This window comes from Saccostrea cucullata, unplaced genomic scaffold, assembly GCF_032062105.1.
Source record: "Saccostrea cucullata isolate Sc308-1 unplaced genomic scaffold, CSIRO_AGI_Scuc_v1 ctg7064, whole genome shotgun sequence".
Taxonomy (NCBI): Eukaryota; Metazoa; Mollusca; class Bivalvia; order Ostreida; family Ostreidae; genus Saccostrea; species Saccostrea cuccullata.
In genome coordinates, this window is record NW_026928256.1 from 19,545 (window position 1) to 32,455 (window position 12,911).

Genomic DNA, 12,911 nt, shown 5'->3' on the forward strand with positions numbered 1-12,911 from the left:
CTATCTTATAGGTGTGATAGCTTCAATGAAATAAAGAAATGTTCTTATAGCCTTAAATTCGAGGATAAGAAAGTATGTAAGCAAGTACGACTGAAGCAGTGATTTTTACCATTTCTTAATTGTCTGTTTATCCCCAAATCTTATCTCCCGATTAGTTAAACTTTCATGAAAAGGTTGTACTGTTTCGCCGAAAAACATGGCTCGCCTTTCGACGGTCAGGGAATTGGATACCATTTGTGCTCAATAACTTGAATCAGATCTTCGAGACAATAATTTTAATACAAAGCCCATTAAGCGATCTTTTAAAAAATAGTTATCTTATTTTGTCTTTTCTATTAGTTTAATATGATACAAGTTTTATACTTACTGTATTCATTGATATTCTTTCTTGAAAAGCTATTACTTATAACTATGATTTAAGATCTGTTTTTCCGTGTTGCAAATCAGAAGATACATGTATTAGGTATCGAATTTCATTTGCACATTTGGTCTTTTCTTTTTCTACTTTGAGAACCAGCCAAACCAATTATAGAAGACGTTTAAGAAGAACTTAGTTTGACACAGAATTGCAACGTAAATACGACGTGACAATCCAAGTATTCCTTTACATTTCATTTATCCTTATGTTACTTTCGTTCAAGCAAACGCTCGGCTGACTCCGTAAACCCCTATTGCGAAATGTCGGAGTTGACAGAGACAACCGCCATATTGCACCCGCTTCAGATTTTTAAATGCTAATATTTGGAGTTTGGATTTATCAATTTACAAACAAATCATATAGCAAGCATTATAAGAAGGGTTACTGTTAACATTCCAAAAATAAATGAAAAATATTGGAAAACAAAAAAGTTCGAAACATACGGTTTTTTAAATTTGCATCTCGTAACGACCGGAAGTATTGACGACACACAAAAAGGTGATTCTGCAAACCAGAAAATCACGAACTATTGTCTCCAATAAGTCTCCAGTTCATATCTTTAGCCATTTTCGATAAAAGTGCGCGACAAAATCGCATTTTAAAATCAGAAAATTGTCCATAACTTGGCACCGGAAACGAATTTTCCAAAACAAATTATAGACTGCACAACTTCATGTAATAACGCATTTTTTGTGAAAGTTTCCTAGAAAACCGTCGAATAGTTTACGAGAAAACGCGTGCACAAAATTTTGTCAAAAAAAGAATAATAATAATAATAATAACTAGATGAGAAACTCGTTGCGAGCAACGAGAGGTCTTCCGTCCGATTCCGGAAAGAAACGTAAAATCGAGCTGAAAAAGTAAAAAAAAAGATTTGCACACAAGGGGGATTGAACCCAAGTCGCTAGCATGAAATTCCAACGCACTAAATATTACGCTAGCGCGGCCTCTACTCTAAATCTTCTTGTATATATTAACTAATATGCTTCTCTCTAAAAATTATGAAAGGCAGGTCACTATCCAAAATTTATCGCCAAACGCCAGGAGTTAATCTTCGCGCTTTTCTATGGAATGTTCTATTAAATAGATAAATTAAAAAAAGAACGTTCTTATAGCCTAAGATTCTAGATTTGAAAGTATGTTAAACACGTTTTAAAAATTCCATATTGTATAAATGCATGTAACACTAAAGCGGTGAAACGGTTATGATTTTTTTTTTCAATTTCCTGTTTATCCCCAAACTGAACTATCCCGATTAGTTAATCGAAAAAGGTTGAAACTTTCCACGCGAAAACATGGCTCGCCCTTCGATGGTCAAGGAATCAGATATCATTTATGCTCAATAACTTGAATCTGGTCTTTGAGACAAGAATGCTAAAATAAACTCCATGAAGCGATCTTTAAAAAAATCGTTTTCTTATTTTGTCTTTTTTATTAGTTTAATATGACACAAGTGTGCATAGGAAAAACAGTGGTTACGATTTATACTGACAATATTAATTGATATTCTTTTTTGAGAAAGTATTACTTATAACTATGATTTAAGATCTGTTTTTACGTGATGTACAAAAGGTATAAGTTATCGAATTTCATTTGCACATTTTGCTAAATCGTCTTTTGTTTTCTACTTTTAAAACCAGCCAAAACCAATTATAGAAGACATTAGTTTGACACAGAACTGCAACGAAACTACGACGTGACAATCCAAGTATTCCTTTACATTGCATTTATTCTTATATTACTTTCGTTAAAGCAAACGCTCGGTTGCCTCCGTAAACCACTATTGCGAAATGTCGGCGTTGACAGAGACAGCCGCCATTTTGGACCCGCTTCAAATTTTTGAATGCTAATATCTAGACTTAAGATTTATAAACAATCAAACAAATTATATAGTAAGCATTATACGGAGGGCTTCTATTACCATACCAAATATAAATGAAAAATACTGAAAAACAAAAAAGTTAGAAAATACGATTTTTTAAAGTTTGCAATTCGTAACGACCGGAAGTACTGACGACGCACAAAAAGGCGATTCTGCAAACCACAAAGTCATGATCTATCATCTCCAATAAGTCTCCAGTTCATATCCTTAGCCATTTTCGATAAAAAGGGGCGACAAAATCGCATTTTAAAATCAGGAAATTGTCCATAACTTGGCACCAGAAGCGAATTTTCCAAATTTCTCTTCGGATGTAACAACTTCATATAATGACACATATTTTGTGAAAGTTTCATGAAAAACCGCTGAATAGTTTTCGAGAAATCGCCTGCACAAAATTTTGTCAAAAAAAAAAGAATAATAAGAATAATAAGAAACAGTAGAATCACTATAAGGTCTTCCGTGAAGACGGAAGACCTTAATAAGAAACAATACAATCACTATAAGGTCTTCCGTGAAGACGGAAGACCTTAATAATAAGAAACAGAGTAAAAACACTCTGTTCCCCAACTTCGTTTGGGGAACATAACTAAGTAGTGCAATTGTATAACCTGTACTAAACTGTGAGTTAAGTCAAAATATCAAAAATGTGCTCTGCTCCCAATTTTTTTCATTAATTAGATTTTTGAACTTGATTACTGCTTGGTTTTTTTTCTGATTCACTAAGGCATTCCTCCGTTCTCTGAATATCAAATATTTGAATAGAATATAACTATAACTAATAATTACAATGTTTCTTTTGAGTACGATTGCATATTGAAATTCCAATTCATTTTGTGTTTTTACGAAGAGCTCTGAATAGCTACAAACAAGTGTAATCTGCAACATGGTTACAAAGAGAGAATACCATTAAAAGTCAAATCAAAAATATCATACATCATTTTAGAGACTGGAGAAGCACTACTAATTATTCATAATGATTTTAGTTTTAGTACGTTGAAAGCAATAAAAGTCTTTAAACACAAGGAAATGGCCACAACATTATGTAGTCAACAGAAATATCACTTTCGTAACTTCCTCCACTGAAGCCTTCAATGATGATCTGGAAATATATAAATACCGTATAAGTTGAAAGTTTAGCGAGACGGAAAGTTAGCGATTTCTACTTAAAGCTGACATGAATTCTTAAAAACGCAACATTTTCATCTAATGTACGACTTGTTTCATACCAACTATAGCCGTATTCCGCCATATTTCTTTCAGATACCTTGTCTAATTGTAACGATATATACCCCAATGCGGTCGTTACGCTTGAATGATTTTTTGGTTTGGGTATCGACATGTGCACATCTCCGATGGTAAAGCAAATGAGAACACATGAGGTGATCAAGACATTTCAAAACCACAATATACAATATAATAACCATATTTCTGAATAATTATTGATTTGAATCAACAGAAACAAAATGCAAGTTTGGAAGAGAAATTTAGATGCATGAGTACGTATTTTTACAGTGCGCCAATTTATGTAGAATAAACTTGAAATAAAAGGCAGTAAAATCTGCAAACACATTTTGATATTATATCGTTTGAATGAACAAAACAACCAACGTCTTTGATTTGCAGGTCCTAAAGATGCAATTGATGCATATCGAGAAAACGCCTCGAACGCTGTAAACGTACCCATACCTGGAAATAAGGTTACTGCATCGGTTCGAAGATGTGCACAAGTCAAGTGATATACGCCCTGAATCCCATTTATTGAAATATGCATCACAAAAAAGAAATAAACTCCATAAAGGCTCAATAGTAAACACACTGTCATTACTCCTTACAGACTAGCACGCCGATACACTTATTCCGTGCTGATCACACTTTGGTCAGGGAAAATATCACAAGTGGAAAGAGAGTTATTTGGTATTTGCGCAGCTGAAAGGGGGGGGGGGGGGGTAAAGTATTATAACTGCTGTTCATAAGCTATAATTGTGAATTGTCTATCTAAATGTAGTTCTAATATACGTTATATACAAAGTCATGTACATGTATATAGTCTGCAGTTGGTTTGCGTCGCAAAATTCAGTTGTCAATTGAAACTGATTATTTGAGTACTAATCTCAAATCTAAACCAAGTAATTTGAGGTACGGTAATTATTACTTCAAATCTTAAAAGCAATAAACCAGAATACAAATTTTTATGTGTACATCTATACGTTCTTCCACACACACACGCACACGGAGAAAGGCCATCCCCTGTTCAGATTGATATTTAGGCATTTGATTTTTTAGGCGGGGGGGGGGGGGGTTGCAAAAATAATTGACATGACCGTTATTTCAATATTCTTGGAAGACAGACATTTCTGCCGAATTTAACTTTGAGGTTTTTTTTTTTAAATGTGTCACTCCGACAACAAAGTATGTGCATTTTGAGGAATGTAACTGTTTTATGTTGTTACACAGAGTCTTTCGAGATTTCAGTATCCCTGCCTGATAATTTAGCTATTTTTTTTTATTTAAAAATAATTTCTTTAGGAGTATTTGGGAGATAATTTTGAAAGCTAGGGTAGGGATACTTGACACTGGTTGAATACGGATAATTTTTATTAACTCTTTTGTATATTGAACTAACTCTCTCTCTCTCTTTCTCTCTTTCTCCCTTTCCCATCCGTTAGGGCAATAATAAGTATAAGATCCTACGCACTTTGTGCTTTACCATTTATTTAGCCTTAGAACTGATCAAGGATTTTTCTCAGGCGGGATGTTGACTTCATAAATTGAATAATAATTTTACTTTGGACAAGATATTAACCCAAACGCCCAAATTGAAAGAGAAAATAGAGGTGTTGTGAGCAATGAGCTCACTAAATGATACCCGCCTCCCATATGGTTATAGTGGCAAAGTCCATATTTTGCTGTTGTCGCTAAACCCAAAAAATGTGTCGAATCAAAAAGCAGGCACGTAGCATCGTATTTGAAAGTGGAGGGGGGGGGGGCAGCCCCAGAGAATTTTTTTTTACTTACCTGAAAAACTTGACAAGCAAAAAAAAAGAACACTCCTTCAATTAACATAGTATAACAGTCCCCCCCTGTTGCTACACCCCTGAAAAGTAAAATAGGAATTGCACAATGGTAATATGTAATAAACCTAAGAGTCTGTGAAAGTTTCATTCAATTTCACTAAGTGGTACAAGATGATTTGCGGATAAGAGATTGGTACCCCAAAGCGTAAGAGACAGACGCACGGACAGACGGACGGACATAACGATTACTATATACCCTCCCACTTTTCAAGCGGGGGATATAATAAACGTGAAATATACATCATATGAATGGGAACATTTGGAAACTTTCTCAAATACCTTCTCAAACGTGTCGAACCTGTACCTGGACAACAGACAAGAATTTGTAAAAAGCTAATTGTAGGTAGAATGTGGAATTCTCACGGGGAGTTTGCTCTCTCTTCCTATATGCTTTTTCTAATAATCATTAATTATTTATGTCTAGAAATTTAATTTACATTAAATTCTATTTTCATTATCATTGTACCACAGAATCAAACTCATTTATTATACCCCTCGCAACAAGTTGCATGAGGTATAATGTTTTTGGCCCGTCAGTCAGTCCTTTCTTTTTTTTTTTCCTTGGTGAGCGCAACTTCTCGTAAACCACTGGACAGAGTTTTGTCGAACCTTGCAGATATCTATATGAGACAATGTGTGTGTAGATTTGCACATCACCAGAAAATTCCGAATTCTTAATTTTTTCGGGAATTTCCGCACTTTTAGATTTTTGGCCATATCTTGAATATAGAGATGAGCAGTTTGTCAGCGCAATTCCTCATAAACCGCTGCACACAATTTCGTCAAACTTTGCAGATATTAAGGACGCAATATGTATAGATGAGCATATTACAAGGAAATTACGATTCCTTTTTTTTCTGGGAATTTCAGCACTTCGACTTTTGGGGGAGCGTGGGGTACGTGAACTTGCTCACTTTTTCTTTCATTGTGCATAAAATTATAAATAACTTTAAATCAAATTATATAAGGTCTAATAAAGCCAATACACAGTATTTATTTGATTATAATTGATCATAAAGAAATCCAATCTGTTTCAGACGTTTTTCTTAAATCATTTTTATGAGAGAGTTAATATGCATGTTTTACATGTACTACCCCCCCCCCCCTCCTATCACAGGAAAATATCTTCAAAAGGTGAATGATTCGTAATAATGCATGCTTTATTATAAATTTAATGAAGATAAACCATGTAATCATAAATTTTATTTACAACATTTACAGACAAGAGTTATGTTTATTTTTGAAAAAAAAATTTCAATCAACCCCACTGAGCTTTCAAACTTTGATATTTTCCCTGACCAAATAAAATGATCGGCATGGGCCACGTGTGTCCAAGCATCTTTTACTGTTGAGTTAGCAATGGATTACATGACTTCTGAGATGCATTTTTCAATAAAAGTAAAACTGGATAATTTTTTCGACATGTGCACATCCCTGTAACGATAGCAGTACTCAGGTAAATGTTTTATCACTGCGTTTGACGCGTTTTCTCGACCTGCATGGATTTTTGCTGTACATGAATGTATTCCGTGGTGTGTGCTTTTTTTATTGCAGCAAATGCATTCAAAAATAATTTAATTCTCGGTATAGTCCAATTTTTTGTTGAATTTTTACTTTTCAAACATGTATTTGGTCAGTTTATGGACTTCTAAAAACTATGCTATTGGAGATGTGTACATGTCGACAGCCAGACTAGAAAATCACTCAAGTGAAACAATTCTACAAAGCTATATATAGCAGGTACAGGTGACCAAAAATTTTCAATTAACAAGCTAATTCAGAGAATTCGTGTCCCCCGCTTAGGGAAAAAGTCGGCTCCCCCTGACTGAATTTGTAGAATTATTAAATGTATACATATATACTGAAGCAAATAAAATACATGTATGTCAATATGCATATAAAGATTTGATTGCTTATTCTTTATTATGTGTATAGAAGATTTTTTTATATGGAATGTTTATCACACTGTAATGATGATTTTATAACCTCATACATTTTTCATTTCACATGCTGAATACTATCATTTAGTAAAAAAAAAAAGTATTTAAAAAAAGAAAAAAAAAAAAAAAAATAAAGGACCGACCGAGGTTCGATCCCGGGACCTCTCACATTTAAAGCGAGAGACATAACCACTAGACCACGGAATCGCTTTACTTGGCGTGAAGTATATGCAGAACTGAAGTCACATACATGTATATATTCATGTTTTCATGTTCGGTATTCTCAAAATTTTACACAATCCATGGTGTTTGATTTATTTAGCCTTTATTAAACAGTTCTAATAGATGTAATAAGAACATAAAGTCCGCCGAGAACCTGTTTTATACGCAATAACTCTCCTCATGCCCCTGGGCTAAAAATAGCGACATGTAATACTATAAATATTAATAAAACAAACGGGGCAGGGCACTTTGAGAGGGGCGAGAGACGTCCTAGGAAGTTTTGGTATAAAATTACATTGCATAAGCTCAAAATCTTCTTGAAATATCGCCCGGAAATGATAGTATTACACACAGACAGAATGTATAAATTTACGACCTTGAACTTTGACCTTTTGACCTCAAAATCAATAGGGGTCTTTATTAGGCCACAGGGAGTTGCTATATAAAATTTCATTGCAATAGCTCAAATGGTTCTAGAGATATCGTGTGGAAACGAAAGTGTTTTAACAGACAGAATTTGCTTATTTATGACCTTGACCTTTGACCTTTTGACCTCAAAATCAATAGGGGTCTTCTTTAGTCCATAGGGAGTTGCTATCCTAAATTTCATTGCAAAAACTCAAAGGGTTCTTGAGATATCGTGTGGAAACGAAAGCGTTACAGACAGACAGAAAGACGGACGGACGGACGGACGGACGGACAAACCCAAATTAATATCCCCCACTTTTCAAGCGGGGGACAAAAATGGCGGAATCGAAGAAATATGGCGGACTAAGGCGTACAGGAATGTAGTAAGTCGTACAAAGATGAAAAATTATGGCTTTTTAAGAGTTCATGTCAGCTTTAAAATCTGGTATTTTATTTTTAGCGAGAAGTAATTTTAGCGATTTTAAAATGCTAACTAAAAAAGCTATTACAAATAATACGCAATTAATTTTACCGATATTCAATTTTAGCGATGTCAGAACCCTCGCTAATAATGCCAAAATTAAATCCTCGCTAAAAATTCTGTTTAGACGGTAATCACTGGGTTTTTTCATGGATCATTAATAAATAAAAAACAAAAACCACTTCTGTGTTCATAAATAAAGAGGAATATAAGTTTAACCAAAGTTTGTTTCTCAATTCCTGCATTGGTTTTCAATTTTCATCAAACGATTGTGCATCCAAAATTATTAGCTTTATGGGATGAAACAAATATTTCTAATGAAATTACTTTACCTCCGTGTTGTTATTCAGAGGGAGGTTGAGTTTATCAATGCTGTACCATTGGTTGCCCTGGTCACCTGACTTTTCCCAATGAGTCACTGCCGTGTCATTTCCGGTCCTGGTCTGAATCTTCAGAGTTCCGGTCGTTGATCCGTGCATGTGGTAGTACATGGAAAGACAGTATGTTTTGTCTGAAATTTAAACGCGGGAATATTTTGTCATGAAACACTTACACCCCCCCCCCCCCCCGCCCCTCTTTCCACTTCCCATCCCCCAACACACAACATATAGGAGATTACACTATATCGTCCAGCTTCATTGCGAGGGCAAAATTAGTCAAAAAAACATTAATACCATGTGTTGGTTATTTTGTTTGTGCTCTTGCGCACACCTGTCTAATTCAGACATACCTTCAAACACTCTATTGCTGACCAATTTTGCGTTGTCCCCGGTGACTCGAGGTGAGGATGTTTCTATGTACTTGTAGTAGGTACCGACCTTAGCGCTATTAGGACCAGTACTAACAGAACTTGTTGTCCCCTGTGATTTGGAATGAATATATCGATGATGTATATCATGTTAAATAATGCGGATAGACAGTATTTGTAGAGGAACGCTATTACAAAACAATAATATTGTAAATTTTAAATTTGCATTTATCTTTCCCTAGTAAATTCAAAATTTACAACATGACACAACTTTGACATCGTGAAGATGATTGTTAAATGTTTACCGTTAGATAAGATGATGTGATGCCCTTTGAATCTCAATGCAAATTGGCTTTTACGACTCTAGATTTTACGAAACATGACATTGTTAAATATTGCACAATTTACAGATAGTGAATTCAGTGCTTGCTAGAAAAAAAGTTTGTATGCCACAACTTTCACCCGAGTAAAATTGAATCTGCTGTTCATCAGTTGTTCTTTTGAATTTTTATATTCCTCTTTGTAAAAAAAATAAAGCCGTATTTGGTTAATAGGAAAACTGCTTTATAGGAGCTAAAATTTGATTCGTCATACCACAGGAATTTTTAGATCTACTTACTGTCCACATGGCCCTCTGATTCTTCAACTTATTCAATCTTAATCTCAGTATCATAATTAAAAGCTAAAGATAATACCGCATACTTGAGTTCATCTCACAATAATTTAATTTTGTTTATATTCTCGCCTCTCATTGGTTGATTTCCAAAAAGGAACGCAAATCATTTTTTGATAACCTGGTTTGGTATGGGGACACACCCCCTTGACAACCAGTATTCATCTGTATCTATGCAATCCCCACATTTCCAGTCCATGGGATTTCACGGAAAATTCCAGATTTAATAAATGTACTTTTAACTTCAAACAGTAGCTCGCTCTTACCTCGTGTAAATAAACATCATGACTGCTAGATCTGTATATCAGTTATTACGTCCCCTTGTTTCAAATCACTTCCGTTACTAAGGATGTATTATTGAGCGGCAAATTTGAACTCATAAAAGACAGCCAAATTTTACACCCACAGTTGTTTAATTATGTAAAAATTAAATTATAAGAATTGACTCTTAAATTCTTGGCCAAATTATTCGATGATAACTTGGTTTGGGTCAGTTTACGCTTTTTTATAATCAGCTTTGCGGCCTCGGGCAACATTTTCAATATTAGGTCCTGCGGTTTCGGGCGACATTTTTTGCCTTAAGGTCCAACAAATCATATAATGCCCTCATACCCAGCCAATAACTGTATTATACTTCACAGTGGTCGTATTGGCAAAATAGTTTATTATATATAGGTCTTTGATATTGAGTTAATAAAACGTACGCGTTTTTTGCTCATTAATCAGGTTAAAGATTACTTGGTAGTTTTTAAAACAGTTTTATTGCAATCTATTTTGAAAATGTGTGATCCATTGTGTTTCTTGTGATCCTTAAGGTAATCTCAGGGACCCTTTTCTACAGAAATGGGAATTTGAACTTTCTTGCAATATGATACTTATATTGACTTTTTAATATATAGTACGAAAAAATAAATAAAAAAATATCTATGCTAGTTCGCATGTTCTGATACCATCTTACCCTCGATCCAGGAGCCATGATTTGAACAAGTATTAACCAAACTACATGTAGATTAAAATGCTTTAATGTGCTTCAAAATACTGATCATACAAATAACAGTTACATGGATTTTAACAACCTCCTTTAGAGTAAGAATTTCGTAAGTCCTATGGTTGTTATAACGAATTTAACAAATATAACCTATCATATTGGGTCTAATTTTATGCGACGTGTTTCATACGAAGTGTTAGGTAACAAGATGTGTTTGTGAAACACTATGCGCCCAGCGGAAACAGAATTCGGAAAAAGCTATTTTTAGCATTAAGGTCACAGTAAAGGTCACAAGGTCATTGACTTTGGTGTCGTTTGAAAGAACCTAATTAGTGGAGTAAGCATACCAAATATGAAGTCTCTGTCTTTCAAGGCTCAAAAGTTATGGCGAAGGTTATAGTTTGCAGAAAAAAAACTATTTTTAACATATAGGTCACAGTTAAGGTCACAATGCCATTTACCTGGGTTTCATTTGAAATAACTTAATTAGTTGAGTATGCATACCAAATATGAAGTCTCTATCTTTCATGGTTCAAAAATTATGGAGAAGGTTAATGTTCAAGACAAACAAACAAACAAACAAACAAACAAACAGACAGACAGACAGACAGACAGAACAAAAACAGACAGGCTTTTTGATATCATTGACAGCTGCTTCTTCAATAAGAATGGAACTCGTAAATTTACTTATCTCGTCATTGGTCATTTACAAAATTATTTTGTTAAAACAGATTCTGATTGCACACATAAGTACTCTGAAGTTGACATCAAGAAGATGCTTGAGTTTCTGATTGACAATATCTATGTGGTTTTTGGAGACCAGGTATCCCAACAATCTATTGGAAATCCCATGGGTACAAATTGCGCTCCGTTATTAGCAGACTTATTTTTTATATTCATATGAAGCAGAATTTATGCAGAATCTTATGTGTGAAAAGAAGAAAACACTTGCTGTGGCCTTCATGTCGACATTTAGATATATCGACGACGTATTGTCAATTAATAATGGTAATTTCCATTCCTACGTCGATACGATACATCCTGGTGAGCTTGAGATAAAAGATACCACAGAATCCGACACTTCTGCTTCATACTTGGATATTTTACATGAAAAAGACACTAATGGTAATCTAACAACCAAGCTATATGATAAACGTAATGACTTTAACTTTTCTATCGTCAACTTCCCTTACTTATGCAGCAATATTCCTTCATCACCTGCATACGGAGTATATATATCTCAGTTGATTCGATACGCAAGAGCATGCACTACGTATGAACAATTTCTAAAACTAGGTAAATTATTGACAAGCAAGTTGATGAAACAAGAATATCAGGAGTCTCGTTTAAAGTCATCATTTCGTAAGTTCTACCGTCGATACAATGACCTTGTCAGCAAATACAATTTATCATTGAGTCAAATGCTGACTGACGTTTTTCATACCAATAGTTTGTCCATTATTTATACACTGAATTGACGACGGATTTTTTCCGATATTTCCTGATCCTGAAAAGGAGCACACGGCGGGTGTGCCCGGTCGGCAAGGGATGTTCACTCCTCCATGGCACCTGATCCCATTTCTGATGTTTTGGGTATCCGTGGTTGCTCTGCTCTTAATTTGTATTCTGTTATGGACTTTGAGATTGAATACTGTTCGTTATCTCCATATCCTTCTTAAAGTTCGAGACAAACAAACAAACAGACACACAGACAGAAGAAAAACAATATACGCCCTGGATCTATCGATCCGGGCGCATAAAAATACTGTACATACTGAGTGTCTAGTCCAGTTGAAGATATCTCTGTTTGTTTCTGTCAGGAAACATGAAGATTCTATGCTCGTCTCAAAATCGCACAGATCTGTTGTTAATGATAACCATAAATAAATTGTGATTATGAAAATTTTATCTTTTCATAGTATATTACAAAGTATGAATAATCCCTAGCGAATACGCATGAACTAAGCATCGCTGGTAAGTTAAGCTAGTTTTGGACAATGATATGCAAATGAGCTTATAGTATGTGTAAAAGATGTAAAAACCATGCAGCCACGCTGATTACCAATTTATTATCTCC

General features: G+C 34.6%; 1 protein-coding gene across 1 annotated transcript; it reads right to left on the reverse strand.

Moving 5' to 3' along the window:
• Positions 1-3,312: 3,312 nt before the first annotated feature.
• LOC134276934 (MAM domain-containing glycosylphosphatidylinositol anchor protein 1-like) lies at positions 3,313-12,695 on the reverse strand (the record flags this gene model as incomplete). The annotated part of the gene is made up of 4 exons (XM_062759212.1): positions 3,313-3,399; positions 8,758-8,936; positions 9,156-9,285; positions 12,610-12,695. Coding segments are annotated over 4 exons (482 nt in total), but the record flags the coding sequence as incomplete, so codon positions are not given.
• Between the last annotated feature and the right edge of the window lie 216 nt (positions 12,696-12,911).